We start from the raw sequence: 20,983 nt of genomic DNA, 5'->3' as shown, positions 1-20,983 counted from the left end.
GAGCGTGTGCCAAGGGACCTGGCATTCTTTTACTGCGATAGGATCGGGGAGCTAAAGTGAGAAGCTGTTTCAATTTCACATGGATGAGACCAACAGCGGCTCACAGCTAAAGAGCAGTTCCTCTACCTTCTGTTCACGTAGGGCTTTACGGTTTGTAAAGGTCTACTTTATTCTCTCCAAGTTGGTCCTCCCAGCAGTTGTTAGGGTGGCCAGGCACATGGGCACTCCTCCCATCTCACAGATGAGGAAACTGAGGCCCAGAAACAAAAAAGTGACTTGTCCAGTGTCCTGTGGCTCTTAAGCAGTGCCACGAAGGCATGAGATCGACCACTTCCTGGTTCGAGTAATTTCCATGCCTTCACCTGTCTCCCAACACCTGGTGTTACTTGGTTCTTATTCATTGTTCAACCTATACAGCTTGGAAAATAGAAGGCAAATCCTGTAGTGGTTTGGTAGTTTTCAAATCAAGGAGCATCATCATGGATGTTCTAAGGAGGAATATATATTATACTTAGTTACTCAAAAAGCATCAGTAGTTTGAAAATCAGATTAAATATTGCCCCATCAAGCCTGTTATATTAAAAACTTTCCCCAGAACAACAAATACTAAGTTTAAACGCATCCAGAGAATTTTAAACTCCATGCCCATAAACCTTAATTTGGGAAACATTTTTGGTCTCTACATAAGAGTATCTGTGTTGCTGAAAAGTAAGAGTAGCATGCTGTAGCAGTGTTTGAAAAAAAAAATTCTTAATCCATAAGCAAAATGGAATGAGTTGAGAAATTTCAGCTTCTGCCCATTTTTGCCCTTTTGTCTCACACAGGATTTCTGTATCGTTTGCTTCCTCCACCCTGTCCTTGCTAGGAAGCCTCTAATACCGCGAGTCACTCGCCATCCAGTCCCAAATCCGCCCAGCGCCAGGCGACGGCAGGCGCTCACGGCCGACCTGAGCGCACGCTGGCGCCCCCCGCAGCTCGGGGGAGGAGGAAGGGCCTCCTCGTGCCCCTCCCCCTTCGGTCACTTTGGTCAGGTTCGCCTTCTTTCGCCATTCCCTGAACCCCCTTCCTCCGCTCCCTCTTCCTCCACTCCCTCTTCCCCGCTTTGAACTTGAGAAGCCCTTCAGTCGTCTTGTCAGACGTGAAAAGCTGTTCTGTGCTGAGCTCTATGGAGACCATCAAAGGCTGCGCCTCAGCGACGCGATGACACGAGGGCTCCCTGGTCGCCAGATGTTCCTGGCGCAGCAGAGCGCCGACAGCACGTCGGGGCCAGCCCCGCGCTGAGGGAGGGGCTCGGCCGGTAGGGCCTCCGCTGGGCTTGCTGTGGGCTCAGGGTGACTCAGTTCTCTACGGTGGGTCCCAGCCTAGCGGATTTCCTCAATGCCCAGCTGCATGCCAGAACATTCTTTGCTGGGACCTGGTGAGTCCAAAAAGAACTTCTGTTCCCATCGATATTCAAAGATAGCAAAATGACTCATATTTTTCACCTCCCTTCCCTTGGCACAGAATAGAGCCAGCCTTATCTGTCCCATTTCCTATAATTGCTCTCGGTAGATGTTTAGGTGAGGGGGAAAGCTCTACTTTGTTCTGATGCCGTTTCAAGCCTGGCTAGTAAAATTCAAGCCCCTATTTCAGGAGAAGAGTGGAACAAAGATTTTGACAAATAAATATGAAGTAATGTGCCCTGTTCTTGCGTGCAAACCTTCCCACTTTCTTCCCATGGCTTCTGGCCTTGGCATACTTTCATATTTTAGTCTGTAATTCATACAGTCTTTATTTTGTCAGTGAAGTCACTTACCTTTTTCCTTGACTCTTCCTTGGGAGTCTCATTCTTAACCTAGAAAAGTTAAGCACAAGCAGTGAAGCACAGATTTTTTTCTTTAAGTATTTATTTTATATTTATTTCTCTCCCTTTCCCTGCGGCGCCCCAGTTGTCTGCTCTGTGTCCATTCACTATGTGTTCTTTTGTGTCCACTTCTATTCTTGTAGAATGGGAATCTGTGTTTCTTTTTGTTGCTTCATCTTGTGTCAGCTCTCCGTGTGTGCAGCGCCACACCTGGGCAGGCTGCGCTTTCTTCGTGCAGGGCAGCTCTCCTTATGGGGCGTACTCCTTGTGCATGGGGCTCCCCTACGCGGGGGACACCCCTGCGTGGCACGGCACTCCTTGCACCCATCAGCACTGCGCTTGGGCCAGCTCCACACAGGTCAGGAGGTCCTGGGTTTGAACCCTGGACCTCCCATATGGTAGACAGACACTCTCTCCACTGAGCCAAATCCATTTCCCTGGGTTTATTTCTGATATTTGTTCAGTCCTTGACAAATGCTGCGCTGTTGTGGCTCGCCTGGGTCACGAGCTCCCAGAGGTGAGGAGTGTGCCACGGCCACGTGGCTCAGTGGTCTTTGTGCCGTACATGCCCCAGCTGGTGCAGGTGGAACGACACGGTGAGGGGACGCCAGAGCAGCCCCTGAGCCTGCGCAGACACCAGCAGCCCCCCGGGAGTAATCCTTCCCACTGAAGAGCGATTCTACACATGCAATCTCATTTAAGAGTCAAAAAGGCATTCAGTTGAAGGCTTTTGCTCCAAACGTGACTGGTGTTGAGAGACTGTGCTTTCACATTTTGGGAGGCTTACCCGTAAATGCTCACTTGATCAGGGCAGCTGTCCTGTGAGGGGGCAGGACAGGGGTTACTGTCCCCCATTCGATTAAAGTTGATCATCGAATAAGGACTTGTATTTAGCAAGAACTCGCTGTGTGCCAGACACTGTGCTCAATCTTTACGTGCATTTTCTCCCTTGAGCCCATGAGGTCAGTACTATGAATTAGTCCATGTTATTCTCGAGGACACTGAGCTTTAGAGAATGTAAGTAACATGCACATAAGGCCACCCTGCAGCCCTTACTGGACAAAGAAACGAAAACCCAGAGATGTCAAACGAGGCACCCCAAATCCCACCCCTGGGTCGGGATGGAGTTGAGAGTTACCAGTCAGGGTGACCTCTAGACCTCTGGGTTTTACCTAACGGACCCACCTGCATTTTAAAATATCGCATCCGTGACGCACGACCCCCAGCCTGGCTGCTGGCAAGGCTCCTCGGTTAAGCCTCGAGGGGCAGGGTCCTTTGCCTTGTCCCGTAGCCTTACGTGGGCTGCGCGTGTAAGAGGGAAAGACGACCGGCCACGGGCAGGCGGGTGCTCACCTGGGGTCTGGTGCTTCTCTTTTCTTGCAGAAGGTGGAAGTGCCCATGATGCTGCGGTTCCTCAGGGAGCAAAGGATGTTCATGATCCAGACCATCGCCCAGTACAAGTTCGTCTACCAGGTCCTCATCCATTTTCTCCAGAACTCCAGGCTCATCTGATCTCTACAGACCCGGCGCCCCGGGCGGGGGGGGCCCGGCCCCGTCTTGCGGCTGGGGCGGCCCCTCCAGACAACGGCTGCTTCCCCGGCAGGGTGTGGCGGCTGGCAGCAGACCACGAGTTCTGGAGACAGGAGCCGAGCTTATTCATAGGCTAGCGTCATGTATTATTTTGTAAGAGATAATTTATTTTTACCCCTCTGGAATAACTTCTGTGACTCAGTGTAATCCAGTTTTCACAATACAGTGCTTCCCACTCGAACCACACTTTGACTGATCTGCATTGTAATACGTCAGGGTGCCTGGTGGCTCATTTTGGGGACAGAGGCATAAGGGAACACATCTCTAGTGAAGTCACAGCCGGATTTGGAACCAAGCCTGAAATTGATCAGCATGATGGTTTGCGTCCAAATCAAAGATGGCAAGAAAATGAATTCATCCTGAAATGCAAAGGGCCACGATCCTTTCCTGAAGAGAAACCTCTGTTCGCTAACATTTTCTTTGGCTTGCAAGCCCTGGTGGACAGTTGGTTTCCTCTCTTCTTCCATTCTGTCCTCACCTCCCTTAGTGTCTGCCACCCCCGGCTTGAACGTTTGTTGGTGCAGTGATTGCACCTTCCAGGATGAACAAGGAGCTCTGTGCTGGATCTTCCTTGACCACTCTGGAGCCTGGGCTTCCCTGCTGGGGACGGCACCCTGGGACCTTGCTGCTTCTCTGTGTTGGCTCAGGGGGCCCCAGTCTGGTGGTTTTGAGACCCAGGGCCAGGCCATCTGTTCACTAGGCCTCCTGCCCGTTGAGAGGAGATAATGGCCCAGAGTGGGAAGAGAAAGGAGGCGCAGGGCCTTGGCAGTTCGTCTTGTTGAAATACGGTGCTTGTGCTGGAAGCTGGAGCTCGAGCTGCTGGGTGCAGTCAGTCTTCCCATCAGTCAGGAAGCGTTGGGGGGCTCTGCAGGGAACAGCTGGGCAAGCTGACTGAGGGGGCTGTTTTCCCTTAGGGAGCATGCAGAAGTGTGCTCCCCCACTGGGCTGGCAGCACCTAAGCCACGCATGACCCCGCACCCACATCTTGCCCCACTCTAGGAAAGACGTGAGCGCTGTCTCTCACAAAGAAGCCCTTTGCGGCATTCCTCGTCTCCCTGCTAACCCTCCTTCTGGTCAGTTCTCGGCTGGTCTCTGTCCTTCTGAACTTCATGGTCCGTATAGTTCCCTCTTGCTGAATTTTAGGGGATTTTCCTCTCTCCTGTCTTGTTCTTCTTGAACACAGTTCTTTAATTGTGGGCTTGTTCGTAGACTTTACCACTGCAGGCATTAGGTTATACCTTCCTCCAGGGCTCCTTTCTTTTTTTGGTGAGCTGTAAATATACAGAATGGCATTGAACCAACCAGAAAGAGCATGTCTTGTGACTTCTGTTGCCACACACAAGTACACGGGTATGAAATCAGGTTTCTGATGAGCCACTTTGGAATGTGAATCAAACTGGTCTCTTATCCGACCAAGGCTTGTGGTGGCAGTATTCTGTGTTAGAGTACTTGGGGGAGGAGGTTTCTTCTCTTCTTAGCCCAGGTCTGAAAAGTCAGTCAAGGAGGCCAACTTCAACTGGGCTTGGTAGATTCCAGAATTTTAGTGTAAGTTCTAAAGAAGACCATGTATTAAATGTATTTTCAGTGGAACACTTTTAACCCTATCTGAAGCTCAGAACTTGGAACATCAACAGGCAAAGAGGTACTTGTTTCTATTTCTTGGAGATTTTTCATTTTGGGGGAACTTTGCTGTTAGGGATATTTTAACAATTGGTCTGCAGTTACTGGTTTATTGCATGATGAACAAAATCAGTATTTATCTTTTGTCTTTTACGCTCCAACGTTAGCAATGAAAAGGTCTAACATGGGCAGCAGGCAGATCTCTTGTCTCTCAGCCCATCTCTTAAGGGCTTCATCCAAGCCAGTTCACTGTTCTGACATTATGCTATGCAAATTTTCATTAGTGCACAAAATGCAGGGAGGAAGTAGCTTTAATATTCAGTTTCCTAGCTGAAGTTTATATTTGAAGCCAAAGGAAAACACTTAAAAGCTCTTCCACATATTTCCTTTTTAAAAACAAATGCTTTTGGTTCTTTAGTCCATTTCGCATTCCTTTTCCCAACTCCAGCAAATGCCAACACATCTCCTGTTAAATTAGCAGCAGCCACTTAAAGTCCTTTCAGTGGCATCTGCATAATAATTGCCCAGAGATGCTTTATATCTGGGAAGCAAGCCAAGGAATAAACCTTGAAGTAAAGTGTATTAAATTAGTTATCTAGTTAGAGCTTTTGGAATGATTTCCTGATGATGTATCAAGCTTGAAGCTGGAGCTGTCGGCTTCTATTGCTGCAGTTTGGATGTGAAGGGGGAAAATTAAAAATGGAGGAGAAGAAAGAGAGCGCAAGACCATCTCAAAACAAAGCCATCAAACACTGTCAGGCCTCTGGCTTGGAGCTTTCTAGTTGACCTATTTTGTTTCTTTCAACAGCACGCACGTGGCTATGCTAAACCCAAAGTGTCCATCCTTGTTGACTGTAGTCCCTTATCTCAGGGGCCCAAGTCTGCTGTCTTCCTCCTTATGCGATGAGGCTGCTGGCGAAGCTGGGCAGTGCTCCACCGGGCTTTCTTTGGTTTCATTTGGGTTCTAAGGAGACACCATGTCCTAGTGAGAGTCTACAGTAGCATTTACAGGTAGCATTTATATTTATACACACCTCTTTCCCTGGATTGGAAAAAAAGGGAGGAGTTAGCTGCATTAGGGAGGAATGTCAGGCACTGATTTTTTTAGATGAGAATTAAGGGGACTAAGCTTCTTTACTTAGTTGGAGATGAATACAATCAGGGAAGGTGAAAGCATCTTCATGTGGAATATTTTGAGTCATAAGCTTTTGAGAAGTTTAAATTGAGAGAATGTTACTTCAGCCTCCTTGGTGGTCCTAGGTTGAGGATAATGATTTTTTAAAAGGAGGTACTGGGGATTGAACCCAGGACCTTGTATGTGAGAAGCAGGTGCTCAACCTCTGAGCTAGCCCGCTCCCCTGGGAACTGAGTTTCAGATTATACTTGAGCTGTCGGTGTTTGGCTCTCTCTCTCCGGTCCCCTCGTCCTTCACTCTCCTGGCTAGAGGGCTCAGGTCTTTGTAGGTGCTGCCGGGAGGGTGCTGGGAGACCCAACCACCTTTACCTTTCCGTAATAACCTCAGATAGGTAAGTGTGTTTATCCAGGCGACCACCTTTCTTATCTTTTCCAGCTTCATACAGCTGTATCTTCTGACTCAAGACCAGGTCTTCATCCCCAACTAAAAAGTTCCTTATTTAAATGTCCACACACCTGGCATTGAATATCTGGCATAAATCAATTCCTGGGACTGGGTAATTGACTGCTGTCAGGGATAGTCAAGGGAAGGATGAGAGTCAGTTCCTACAGGTCAGAGCTTCATTGCCTCCCATTTTAGAAAGAAATTTAAGGATGTCTATTAAAAGTCAGGAGAGCTAGAGCCAGGTACTGCCTGAACATGACTGATGTCTGTGTGGAATGTCACTGTTCCTGCTGCCACATTTTCGGCCACCAGGATCATTCTTTCCCAAAGTGTCATAAGCTTTCCCGGAGAGCAGCTGTAAATGGGGAGAGGCAGAGGAGGAGGGAGGGATTTTAGGTCAGGCCTGAGGTTGCTAACAAAAAGTTTATTGACCCACGTTTTTTCTAACCCTGGCATTTCTCTTCTCCCTGCTTCCCTTTCTATATGTCCTAGTGATGCAGACTGTGAGGTGGGACCTCTGGGAAAGACTGGTGCTTGCACTGGGTTCTCTTTTCACTCTTGCTTGATTTTAAGCGTTGAGGTAGAGCTCGACGAATATCATGGATTCTGGTTTTGAGGTCGTCACATTTGCCTGGTTTGGCTGCTCAGGAGCACCAGCTCCCCTCATTTGCCGCTGGTGGCCCCTCTTTTCCTGCCACCTTGCACGTCCCCTTGGCTCCCAGAGGTGCTGCATGTTATGGCAAGTCTTGTTTTTCTCAGGCAGACAAACCGGGAGGACGCGATACAGTGATTGAGTCGTCCTTGTCTCCTCAGGGACATGGGCAGGACTGTTCTGTTGTGTCACTATGTTTTTTCCAAGAGCATCTTAGGACTCTGCTGGCCTTGCATTTTTAAAAATCTGCTTTACAGGTCAGCTCTTAAAAACATGCTTTTTTTCCTTGTTGCTTACCTTTTAGCTACAAAATGGCTGAATCTATATTCATAAGAAAATGAGGGTCTTAAATATGAGATTAGGAAATCTTATTTTACTAGTAAAGCTTTAAAAGTTTCAAGGACTAAGATCTAGTCAATGAAAATTACCAGAATGAAAATAGCCAGATCACTGTCAACAAGGAAGGCCTCTTACCCCCACTTTTGTTCCCTTAAGGCTACTGGAAGACATGAAAGAACAGATAGATGGCCCCTGATGGATACAACAGTTATTGCAGAACTAGTTGACATTATAGGTGAGACCATGTACAGTCGCACTGGCCACGACTGAGGTCGTCAGATTCATGCATTGCTAGCTTCTTCCTGCTGAATCATCTTGCTTGATCAGAGCCTCTTTAAATGTCCCGGCCAGTCCGTCATGAGCGAGGCACACTTCTGGCTCCCAGGAACCTTGACAAGTTGTACTGCAGTCACTTCTCAGTTATCTTGGGAGGGGTAGGATAAACGGTTACCCAGTCTACCGGCTGTCCTGTGCTTTCCTCCTCCCCCTCCTTCAGGGAGCCACTAATGCCTCCTCACCTGATAGGGTTTTGAAGAGAAAGCTGAAAAGATCGCAGCGGGATCTCTTTGGGCCTTGGGTGGAAACTTTTGCTAAAATCTCAGGAAACCTGCTTTGAGTTTAGCCATCGTGGCTCTCAAATCAGCACTGCCCAACACTCTCAGGGGCCCCCACCTCCGTCAATTGCAGTATTAGCTAATCAATACCTTCAGCATAGAACTGTAAGCTCTAATTCAGGGCCATTTTTTTTCCCAACTTGAACATTGTAAAATTTTATTTTTATTTTCTTGCCACTGTTTGGAATCTGAAAAGCCATTATAATCTTATCCGTTCAGAAGTAAGGTTTCTCTTCATCAGAGATGATTTCCTGTATATGTCCTCCATTCCTTCCATACTCAGCTAAACTGCTGGAGGATACTTAAATTGGGGGATGGGGGGCGGGAGGGTTTACAGACGCAGATGATAAATGTATAACCTTAAGTAACTTGTTACACCAGCTAACAGGCTAGTTTGTTTCACTGGGCTATGTTCTACTTAATTCAGTATTCGATACTATCCTTGGTCTGTGTTTTATAAAATGCTGTGAATTGCAGTATAATTGAAAACAACTGGCAATAGTTTTTTGTTTTTTGCTTTCACCACCATCAGTATAACTTGCTTTGTTTTATTTTGCTCATTCTGGAAATGGGAATGTTCTAAAAGTGGTGCGGTATAAACATACCACATGTGGGGATGCAATCCGAGGCTGGCTGACTTGTGAATAATGCTAGGGAGACCATCATTTTTGAAGGCAAAACTTAGATTCTACCCATTGGTCTCATCTGGTTTTCCTGCTAGGGGCCTTGTGAAATGTCAGGCCGCCATTTTATAGGGAAGCTAGCCCTGGCATCCAGATGAGGATTTTACTGGAGATTCTGATGAGGTTCTAGTCTCCATGCTGTCAGAGCCTTCTCCAGCTGACCTCACATTTTGTCTCCTATAAAAAGGTCTATAGCAAGAAGCGGATGTTGGTCAAGTGGCTGAGCGCCTGCTTCCCATGTGTGAGGTTCTGGGTTCAATCCCTGGTACCTCCTAAAACCACCACCACCACCATACAGAACACTCTGACACATCCTGACCTACTTTTTACCACCATGTGCACACATTTTCTGCACGCAAATTCATACAGAAAGAGGGCAAGTCATGACCCTCAATGGGCCAGAATCATCCAGAACAGGGGGAGGACAGAAAATCAAGCCAAGTCCTCGATGACTTCCTGAGGACAATGGCATGAAGTTTTCTTTAAGTGGCTCTGGCATTTTAGGTTTCTTCTTGCTCCATTCTCCCCTAACCCAACACCTGCCCAGCTCCAACCTCCTAGGACTACCATTCCTACCAGGGCGGGCTCAGATGCCCAATACTGACTTGGAGGAAGTCAGGGGGGCAAGAAGTGGGGCACTGGGCGTTCACTACCTCGATGGGCCTTGGCTTGGCTTTGACAATTTCTCCCCTATGGCTGTCACTGTACAGACTTGGGAGGCCACGGGGCACCTGCCACCTCTCCTCCTCAAGGCATGCTCCAACAGCTTCTTGCTGAGGATCCGAGCAGCTTTCTCTGTGAGGGTGTGACCAAGGGAAGCATACAGGTCCTAACAGGTTTTTGTTTTTGTTTTGAGGCACCGGGGATTGACCTCAGGACCTCGTACGTGGGAAGCAGACTCTCAACCACTGAGCTGTATTGGCTCCCCGGACAGATTTTTTTAAATTGTGAAACAATGTACTATCAAGCCCCCAACTTAGAAACCAGTTAAGTTTCTTTGGTCAACCCATAAAAGCCTACTCATTTCCAACACAGCTGGAAAGGTGGCCAAAACAAAGGGGTGCCTCAGCGGGCTCTGGCTGGCTTTTGTGGGTGGGCCTGGGAATTCCCACCTATTACACTGTTGCTGTAAGAAATACATTCCAGGTTGGGACTTGGGATCTTGAGAACACATCTCCCCCTGGCGGCCACTCGCGACCTTGCAAGATCAAAGCCCAGTTCCTCCAGCACCAAAGTATAGTTGTAAGGGGGGAGGGGCAGAAAAGTTTATAGGACATTCCCTAGGTTAAGGGTGTGATTTTACCAGTATCTATTGTCAGCTTTATTTTGGTATAAATTCCCTGTCAATTTAATAATATTAAAAGCCTTAAATAAGACTATGCATGCTATTCTATGTGTAATTTTATATCAGTAAATAAGCTTATGCTTGCCAGTTTTATATACAATTATCAGGTATATAAAACTGACTTCTGACAGTATTTTTTGCACTGTTTCCTGTGTTTTTTAATAAAGTCTTATTTAGATATTGGTCTTTGTGTATTGTTTATGTCCTCACTGCCCTCTTATTGCTGTAAAATGTTTCATATGTGCCTTTACAAATGTGAGATCTTTATTCTAACCTTTTTTTGTAAAAGATATCTATTGATTTCCATATGCAATAAACCATTTTTTCAGAGAAACTATTGAATACGCTAATTATTTTCTGTACTATAGATGTTACATTAGTTGAAAGCACCTACATCCCTTCTTTTGGGATTATTTTCATAGGCAAAACGGCGTTGGAAAATTTGCTCTCTCATTTTTTTAAGGTCCATTTCTACCTCCTTTTTATTCCTTCATAATTTGAGCACAATGAAGATTTAGTTTGACTTTCCCAAAGTTGTCATTGTTAAATCTGAAAAAGGTGCATGCTCACTAGGCAAATGGAGTAAAGAATACAGAGAAACGGGCCTTTCTGAAAAATGCAATGATAAACACGTCTATTAAGCTACAAAGCCTTCCACCTCCCCCCAAGATGTTTTAACCAGATCTCAAACTGGTGACCTGGAAAAGGGAGGCACCCAGACTGCTACAGAAGACCCAAAATTCTTGTTTTGTCTTTCAGCTCACATCTTGGTTTTAAAGTGACTGCCCTGTCCCAGGTTTTCAGCCAACCACCAAAACACACACACAATGAACCCCTCATAATGAGGGTAGACACTTGATGTGTCTTTCAAAAGGAGCAGGGCAATATACCAGTTTCTGTGAGTAACCCAGTCACAATCCCTACCGCTGCATCAGAAAGTAGTTTTATTTTGTTTTTAGGAGATTGAATCCCAGAACTTGTACATGGGAAGCAGGTCCTCAAACCACTGAGCTACACCTGCTCTCAGAAGTTTTTAATAGTCGTTCCCAAAGGGGTCATTCACCTATCAGAGGTCCCCACTTGGTTCACATCATGAAAATGAAAGTACTGTAAGCTGCTTTGGGGGTAAAAGGATGTGGCAACCAAATTTAATCAAACACATAAATAATTCCATTCTTACGGTGACTGTGGCAACAAAACAATTCTTCAAAGCAATACTATGTAAGAAAATAGGTAATAGGCAAAATATGTCCATGAAAATGAAGAGAGATTTAGGTAGAATGGCAAGAGACTACATACACTAATTGATTGTTCCAGAGCTGTTAATAGACCCAATTTACAGGCTTAGACGGAGTCCACAATGAGCTTGCCATACGGAGTCCTGGGATTTGGCAAGTCTGCTATCATGAAGACACATGTGAATAGACAGGCATACCTCAGAGAGATTGCAGGTTCAGTCCCAGCCTACGTCAAAGCAAATACTGCCATAAAGTGAGTCACACAAATTTTTTTGGTTGCCCAATGCATATAAAAGTTATGTGTACACTATACTGTGGTTTATTAAGTGTGCAACAGCATTATGTCTAGAATAAAATGTACAGACCTTAATGAAAAAATACCTTATTGATAAAAAATGCTAACTAATGAGCCTGTAGTGAGTCGTAATCTTTTTGCCGGTGGAAGGTCTTGCCTCAGTGCTGATGGCGGCTGGCTGATCAAGGTGATGGGTGCCGAAGGTTGGTGTGGCTGTGGCAACTTATTAAAATAAGATGACAATGAAGTTTGCCACATCAACTGACTCTTCCTCTTATGGAAGATTTTTCTGTAGCATGTGTTGCAGTTTTATAGCATTTTATCCACAGCAGAACTTTTCTTTCCATTGGAGTCAATCCTCCTAAACCCTGCTGCTGCTTTATCAGCTAAGTTTATGTAAAATATCTGTCATTTCAACAACGTTCACAGCATCTTCTCCATTAGTAGATTCCATCTCAAGAAACCACTGTCTTTGTTCATCCATAAGAAGGAATCAATCCAGTTACAGTCTCAAGTTTTGTCATGAGCTTGCAGCAACTCAAGTCACACCTGCAGGCTCCGCTTCTAATTCTAGTTCTCATGCTGTTTCCACCATATCTGCAGTTACTTCCTCCACGGAAGCCTTGAACCAACCCGTCATGTTATCCATAAGGGTTGGAATCAACTTCTTCCATACTCCTGTGAATACTGCTATTTTGACCTCCTCCCATGAATCGTGCATGTTCTCAATGGCATCTAGAATAGTGAATCCTTCCCAGAAGGTTTTCAATTGATTGCCCAGATCCAAAGACGGAAGTGCTATGGCAGTGATAGGTTTATGAAATGTATTTCTTAAATAATAAGACTTGAAAGTCAAAAGGACTTCTGGATCCATGGGCTGCAGAATGGGTGTTGTGTCAGTAGGCATGAAAACAACATTAATCTTGTCAGTCTCCACAGAGCTCTTGGGTGGTGAGCAGGTGCATTGTCAATGAGCAGTAAATATTTAAGAAGGATCTTTTTTTTCCTGCATGGCAGGTCTCCACAGTGGGCTTAAAATATTCAGTCAACCATGTTGTAAACAAATGTGCTGTCATCCAGGCTCTGTTTATCCATTTACAGAGCACAGGCAGAGTAGATTTAGCATAATTCCTAAGGGACCTAAGATTTTCAGAATGGTATATCACATTGGCTTCAACTTAGAGTCACCAGCTGCAGTAGCCCCTAACAAGAGAGGCAGCCTGTCCTTCGAAGCTTTGAAGCGAGGCACTGACTGCTCCCTAGCTATGAAAGTCCTAGATGGCATCTTCCAACAGAAGGCTTTCGTCTGCACTGAAAATTGTTATTAAGCCACATCATTTATCTTAGCTAGATCTTCTGGATAACTGGCGCTGCAGCTTCTACAGGAGCACTTGCTGCTTCACCGTGCACTTTTACGTTATGGTTTCTTTCCTTAAACCTCATGAACTTCACACTTTTCTTCTGCAGCTTCCTCACCTTTCTCAGCCTTCATTGAATTGGAAAGAACTAGGGACCTTGCTCTGGATTAGGGTTTGGTTTAAGGGAATGTTGTGACTAGTTTGATCTTCTATCCAGACCACTACTACTTTCTCCATATCAGCAATAAGGCTGTTCTGGTTTCTTATCAGTCATGTTTTCCTGGAGTAGCGCCTTTAATTGCCTTCAAGAACTTTGCCTCTGCATTCACGACTTGGCTGTTTGGCACAGGAGACTGAGGTTTCAGCCCGTCTCAGCTTTAGACATTCCATCCTCACTGAGCTTAATCGTTTCTAGCCTTTAATTAAAACAAGGGACACAGGACTCCTCCTGTCAGTCGAACACTTGCAGGCCTAACTTCAATATTGTCTCGGAATAGGAAGGCCCGAGTTGAGGGAGAGAGATGGGAACAGCCGGTTGGTGGAACAGGCAGAACCCATGCAATACTTACCCATAAGTCTGCCGTCTTATATGGGCACGGTTCGTGGTGTCCCCAGACCATTACAATAGTAATAACAGATCACAGATCACCATAACAGATATAATAATGAAAAAGTCTGAAATATTGTGAGACTTACCAAAATGTGACACAGAGATACGAAGTGAGCGCATGCTCTTGGGAAAACGGTACTGACAGATTGGCTCGATGCAGAGCTGCCACAAACTTTCCATCTGTAAACAACGTATCATCTGCAAAGCACAATAACGTGAAGTGCAATAAAATGAGGTGTGCCTGTATTTCTTTGGTGGATAAATGGAAAAAGGAGAGATTTGGAAAAGGATAATTTTTTATATCATTTAGAGATATAATGGTAACCACTAGAAGACCTATTTATCACCAAATAGACTATTATCACGGATTAGGAAGAAAACTGGAAAAAAAGAAAAGAAAAAAAACCGCACCGCCCCCCCCCCCAAAAATAAAAGATAAATATAAGAAACTGCAACAAGAAAAACATACATATATAAACACATACAAATATGCAATAAAATGACAATAACAGGATTAAACATATCTCTTTTAGGTGATTTTACAGTTTTTCTTTAATAAAATTCAATGGGAAAAACTCACCAGACTTAACCAGTTAAGAAACATACCAGAAGAAAACAGCCTATTCATGATAGTTACAAAACAGGAAATCTAAGACTTAAGAATATGTCAGACCTGTGGAAACATAATTAAACCCTTAATGAGTTAGATAAATTGATAAACTTGCCACATACTTGGACAGGGAAACTCATACTGTGACAAAGTCAGTTCTCTTTAAGTCACAGAATCCAACACAATTCTAATAAAAAACACATCAGGATTTTTGTGGAGTAGGTGGAGAAGAGCCAAGAGACTACTAATTGAAATGATTCTAATGTTAATTTGGTTTAAACATGGAAGAATGATGAGAAAAAAATCAGAATGGAACACAGAAGAATCAGTCCTATTAGATAATAAAAGTTTTGTAGTACAACAGTAATAAGTATTTTACTGGAACAGGAATAGATTAAGGGAATGAAACTAGAGGAAAAATATACCCACGTCTTATGGGCATGATACTGGTAGCATGTCAAGTCAGCGGGGAGAAATAAGTTATTTAACAAATGATGCTGGTATAAGTGGCTGGCAATTTTGAAAATTAAAATTTAGTAAATACCACAACTGTATCCCTTACCAGTAAACAAAAAAACTCCAGGTAGAGCAAAGATTTATATTAAAAAGCTGTAACTTTTTTTCACTTAAAACAATCTGCCTTGGTATGGATGAAAAGAAAAATTATTTTCAATACTTGGCAAAGAGCTAATACCCCAATGTATACTGAGTTCCTATAAATTATTATGAGGGGAGTGGATGTAGCTCAAGCAATTGAGCACCTGCAACCCATGTATGAGGTCCCAGGTTTGATCCCCGGTACCTCCTAAAATGAACAAACGAAAAAACCAACTCATTGGGGAACAGATGTAGCTCAGTGGTTAAGCACCTGCTTTGCTTGTATGAGGTCATGGGTTCAATCCCCGGTACCTCCTAAAAAAAAAAATTCTGAAAGACACAAACAGTAAAATAGGTAGTTGCCAGAAGAAATACAATAAATCCTCAACAAATGAAAAAGTACCCAACCTCACTAACAAAGAAAAGGATATAAAATATTCTTTCATACATAAGACTGGCAAGTTTTTAAGAAATCATAACAGAGTGGGATGAGGGTGAAGGACAATGAATACTACTACATCCTATTGGTACCTGATGTCGTTTTTAAAATGGAAGTGGGTAGATCTAATTTTTTTAAAAGTCCCCACTATTTGACCCTGAAATTCTACTTATTTTAGGAAATCTACCCCAAAATATGCTACCACACGTAAGCAAAGTTGTCTAAGATCATTGCAGCCTTGTAACCAAATGGAAAAACACTGCGTGTCCTTAAACAGCAGAATGGCTGAGCAAGTTGTGACGTGTATTCAATGCAGTATTCTGCCTTAAAAAGAATGCGACAAACGTCTAAACGTTGAAATGAAGTCAGAGAGGAGGATTACAAAGTAATGCCAGGATCATCCAACTTCTGTTTTTTTTAATATTGATTTATGTACATTATACAGGTGTGGAAAAAAACTGAGATCCCATAAAGCCAAGTGTTTATCATGGTTACCTCTGGGGAGTGGAACTGTCATCAGTTTTTCATATATGCTTGTATTCATATTTCTTGTGAGAACGTATTGCTTTGACCTTTTTATAAAACGTACAGAGAAGGGAGGCTAAGCTGCCGTTAGGCTTCGCACCACAGGAGATCCCACCACTGGTTCCGCGCCGGGTTCACGCGTCCCCTCCTTTAGGTACTAGATTTACACAGGGCTTCTCATACAGTAGGGGATTCCACCTGCTGGCCCTCTGGACAAGGGCATGTGCTCTCAGTTAAATCCCACCGTGAGCAGCGGGCTACGCACGAGAGGCGTGAGCGTGCGTGTGGAGGAGGAAGGACAACGTACAGATTTACAGCTGTTCAAGCTGTTTCCAGATCACGAAAAGTTAAGAGAACTGCTGTGCGAACTCCAACCGCCTCTAGTTATTAAATAATGGGGGAAGTTGCTCGCTCCCGCCTCTGAGAATTGCCCCCAAAGAAACGTCCTTTCTCAGGAGCTCCGGGTGTGTTGTGTTCTCGGCAGGGGTTGCTAACAAACACAATTCCTGAGGGTGCTGCCACCGGGCCGTGCAAAGAGCTGCATGCCTGCCGGCCATCTGGGGAGAGCGTGGGGCTTGCTCAGCCCCACAGCCGGCTAAGGAATGCTGTCGCTCTGCCTTCTCCCAAGCCCTGGAGCCCTTCCAGACAAGAACACTGCCCAGCACCACCAACGGGACGAGAGCAAGCACACGGACTTGCAGACGGGCTGGGAAATAAGAATGCCCCGGAAGCACGCACCACGTGCCCTCCAACGTTCAGGGCACACGAGGCGCTAGACGGGAGAATTAAGGGCACGGCTCCGTCCCGGGCAGTCACTTGCTCCTTCTTCACTTCGACGACCGTCCTTTTGGTGTCCTTCCTCCCCAGGCCTGTACGTGAAAGAACCTGCAGGCTGGGGACCTGGGGTGGCTGATCCACGCGGCCCCGGAGCGGGGCTCCCGCCACTGCCTGGGAAATCCTCCCCGCAGACAGAACACAACGCAGGCCTCGGATACCAGGAGCGTGTTTATTCTCGTTCATCATTCAGAGTTGTCCAGAACAGTACAACAGGCACGAAGGGAAGAAGAGCTGCATTTTTTTGAAACTCGAGCTACGAAAACACGGCAGTCGCGGCGGGAGGGGGAGAACAATTGCATTTTTTAAAAAGTTTGCTCTGTCCAGGGTAGAATTTATATTAACTGAAACCATGCCATTATCAGGATCTCTGAGGGGAAAAAAGGGCATTCCAATTTTAACTGGCTCTTAAGGTTAACGATCGAGACCGATCTCCACGGAAGCAATGCGCGAGCTGGAAGTCAGGGCAGGTTTTTCACTCCCGAGAGTGTACAGCGATGCTGGCGTGATGGGGTAAGAGGGGACGGCGTCAGCTTCGTTAAGGCGGCTCTGCTAGGGTTTAAATAAATGTTGCCTAGTTTCAGTGGCTCTCGATTTCCTGCCTGATCTCAGAAACGTAGGGATGGTCTTTGCCGTGAGCTACTTCCATGATGGCGAGGGCCTGCGGGGAGAGAGGCGAGAGGGGTGAGAGGCTGCGGCCGCCCCGCGTGGCCGGCTACCTGAAGGCACCGGGACTTCTCTGCTCCCAGGCACGGGACGCCAGCTGGCTGTTGGCGCCTCTGTTCTCCACGGGGTCTGGCTTTTTAAGAAGTGAGCCCCACTATCTGGTAACCAGCGGGGCATCCAGCCTCTCCCTGGGAGTACGACATTCTGCAAAAATGTCCAGAGAGTAGCCGGCGAAATGGGCGTCGATAAAATGATGCCATGATATTCCTCGGCCCTAACAATCTAGACAGTGCAGTGTTTAAAAACCCATTAGGCCAGCATTCTTGGGCGATGCTCAGCCAAGAAAACAGGGAGTGCTCAATAGAAGGATACAAGCTATGGAACAGAAAAGTCCACGGTGAGCGCTACAGCAAGCCTATTTTGGTTTTAGTTTAGATTACTAAATTGTAAGAAAAAAACCCACTTTTCCCTTTCAAAAAGTACATTTCCTCCTAACACATATCCTAAAAACCTTTAAAATAGTTGCAGGTTTCATTTTGGGGTACACCGAGAATATATAATATTTAATAAGCCTTCTTTTTAGTGAGGCAATATAAAAGTTGTAGAGTTTCTAGGAGATCCATCACTTCCTAGCTGTGTGACCTTGGGCAATTTACTTAACCACTCTGTGCCTTATGTACTGCAAATGTAAAATGGGAATAATACCTATTTCTCAGGGTTGTTCATACACAAACATTGAGAATAGTGCCTGGCATAAAGGAAGCATACATCAAATGGGATCTATAAAAATTTTGCTCTTTTGTATTCAATTATATTACTAACAGACAAAAATTAAATTACTCCCTCGACTGGGATTTTTGACAGCCCGTGACTATGAAGGGTATTCCTTTCTTTCTATTACGCCATTCTCCTCTTAGGTCTCAGACCACCGGAAGGCAGGCCATGGGGCTGACCGGCCGCAGGTTGTGCTGGTTTAAGTCACGCTCCCCTCTCCTGTCTCCCGTTGCCCTCTGCATCAAGACCCACGCTCTTTCCTCGCACCTCTTCTGTCCTTCGATCTTTCATTTAATTGCTTCCGAGCACGTTGCCATTTTAGAGAAGAAAAGGCTGCAGGGAGAACCTAACGGGTTCATTTTCCTTTTCCTTCATTAAGGCAATAAATGTTATCTTAGGAGAAAAAACTCCACAGGTTGAAAGCTGAAAATCAGCACGTACTCGTCACCTGGCTGGGCCGCGCCCCCGGCGTTTGGGATTCGGGATGCGGGGCCTTGCACTCTCCTTCCCGGACAGCCTCCTGGGAAGCTCTGGGGAACTGGAGGACGAGGCCTCGGCACTTAGAAGCATTCTCTTATGAAAGTATCTAAGTAGATTGTCCCAAAAATGACATTTTGTGAACCGTTACCTTCCACGCAGGGAGCAGCGGAGAACGAATACTCAATGGTGAGAAAAACGCCCCAAGATGGGGCTCGTCCCCTCGCACGGGGCAGCTCAGGTACTGTGGGGGCATCTGCTCGTCTTCTTGGTTTCTGGTGTGTTTAAGCCTCCGCGCGCGGGCGGGGAGGGCTGGGGCTTTGAACTGATAAAGACCCCGGCTTGAATTAAGGCCAGTCAGCCTGCCTCAGCTGTTGAGTAACTCACCTTTCTGAGCCTCGATTTCCTCACCAGAAAAACCTAAGATCTCTTTTCTAAGAATGCGAAGACACGTGAGGGTGCTGGCATAGAATGGACACTCAACGAACCAGGATGATGACCAGTGCATTTAGAAACGGCAAATGCACAATCCTAATAAAGAGCACACCTATCTCTAACCCGCTCGACATCACGACAGTGGGGCATCGCCAATCCATACACTCTAAAGGACAGAAACTGGAGGATTTCCTCTGCAAGGTCTCTGGGCCCAGCCAGTGGCCTCAGGGTACTTCCAGGCCTTCCTGGTACTTCCAGGGCACACCCCATGCCCCCTGATGACAGAGCTGGGCCTGTTGTCACTTCTCCACCCTCACCTGCTCATCCTATCTCCTCAGGCTCCTCGGGCCGGAGGGAGGGTCACGAGCTGGTAATTATCCACTCAGAACTGTCTGGCATGAAGGAAGAACGCGAGGAAGGCTGTCCCTGCTCGGGCAATCCTAACCTCAGGGCCTGAGACATACCTTCTTCAGGGCTCGCTCTCCTGCAGCTTTGTTTTCCAGGCCCATGTACAACCTTCCTAGCTTCAGCCACATGGAGGCCACGTTGAGAGAGTACAAAGGATAATGGTTACTGGAAGAAGAGAGAAAAACAAGGCAATCTCGTCAAAGCTTGCAGAGCAGCCCACAGGCCCGGCGCAGGAAGCCTGGGAACTCTCCAGGGCAGCAGCCTTCGCCAAACTCGCTGGGGGGCACGGCCCGGAGGGTCCACCGCTACCTGGCCCTCACAGAGCAACTCCGTTTCAATGCGGTCCACGTGTTTCTGAAAAGCTACACAGAAACTACTGGAGAAATCCCATGCAAAAACATCTGTAAATTCAACACGAGGCCAGATATTTCTATTTCAGGTGTAGCCAAGGCAAGGCCCCGGGAGCTGGGCAAACATCTTTTCAAGTAAATTGCTCGTTCATGAGCTTAGCAATTAAGTCCACACCTCACATCGGACAGCAGACACACACACCCACGTGGTTCAAGAGCCCCGCTGTCTGCCACAGTCCACGGTATAGCAGCTGGGTCAGCAAAACGACAAGCTCCCTGTTGTCCAGAAGAGGGCTTGATATACAGCAGGTGCTCTCTCCCTGGTGTAACTGAAGGCTGCTAGGAGCAAAGCCCAGGAGGCAGCCCCTCGCCCCTGTGTGTGCCTGCAGGGCTGTTTAGAGTTAGGCTGCTCTCGCCTCGCTAAACAGAAAGCCTGTCCAAAAGAGCAAAGCTCCATGGTCATGGCAGATGGAGTTCACTGCCATGTCAGTCGGCCCTTCTTCAGAGCTGGTGTTTCTGCGTGATGGAGCTGGACTCAGATGGGATTTCTTTTCACAAGCCTTTAATGCTACTTTACTGGAATTGTTGTTGGTGCTGGGGTTTAAGATATATCTAGGGGATTTGAATCTCTGGACTGACAATATGATAGCCAGGCCCTGAGCCTCAACAGACTTCAGCTCCTACACTCTGATTTATTGGACTTACCCCACTCAGCTAACATGGAGTTGAAGAATGTCAACCACCACACCATGGGGCCTAGAGTGCCTATAACTGAAAGCAGGAGGATTGCATCCAGTATCCATGTGGAATCTAAGCCCACTCTTGACATAGAGGTGCAATGGACACAACCAAGCCAAGGTCGACAGGAAGGAGGAAGACAGTAAGGATTAGAATGGACTTAATGATATTCTATTCATGAACTATTGTGGTTAATAATCGAGAAAATGTGGCATTGGTGTGGAAAAAGTGGCCATGGTGGCTGCTGGGTGCGGGGAATGGGAGGAAGAGATGAGATGTGGAGGCATTTTCAGGACTTGGAGTTGTCCTGGGTGGTGCTGCAGGGACAATTGCCGGACATTGTATGTCCTCCCAGGGCCCACTG

The 20,983-nt window shown here is 46.2% G+C and overlaps 2 protein-coding genes across 3 annotated transcripts in view; one reads left to right on the top strand and one right to left on the bottom strand.

Annotated features, from left to right (window-relative positions):
• Positions 1-10,599, top strand: part of PTPN14 (protein tyrosine phosphatase non-receptor type 14) — a 169,493-nt gene extending 158,894 nt beyond the window's left edge. The window contains exon 19 of the mRNA XM_004470998.4: positions 3,227-10,599. Coding sequence (XP_004471055.1) covers positions 3,227-3,355 — 129 coding nt within the window. The 3' untranslated portion in view covers positions 3,356-10,599. The remainder of the gene's footprint in view (positions 1-3,226) is intronic.
• A 3,669-nt stretch (positions 10,600-14,268) lies between these two features.
• The window catches only part of SMYD2 (SET and MYND domain containing 2), a 57,241-nt gene continuing 50,526 nt past the window's right edge, over positions 14,269-20,983 (bottom strand). For both annotated transcript variants that reach the window (XM_004485170.4, XM_071207736.1), the window contains exons 11-12: positions 19,588-19,696; positions 14,269-17,432 (exon numbers count right to left, since the gene is read on the bottom strand). In XM_004485170.4, coding sequence (XP_004485227.2) covers positions 17,352-17,432; positions 19,588-19,696 — 190 coding nt within the window. In that variant the 3' untranslated portion in view covers positions 14,269-17,351. The remainder of the gene's footprint in view (positions 17,433-19,587; positions 19,697-20,983) is intronic.

Source organism: Dasypus novemcinctus, chromosome 13 (genome assembly GCF_030445035.2).
Source record: "Dasypus novemcinctus isolate mDasNov1 chromosome 13, mDasNov1.1.hap2, whole genome shotgun sequence".
Classification (NCBI taxonomy): Eukaryota; Metazoa; Chordata; class Mammalia; order Cingulata; family Dasypodidae; genus Dasypus; species Dasypus novemcinctus.
Note: the sequence above shows the minus strand (reverse complement) of the source record. Positions and strands in the feature narration are given on the sequence as shown.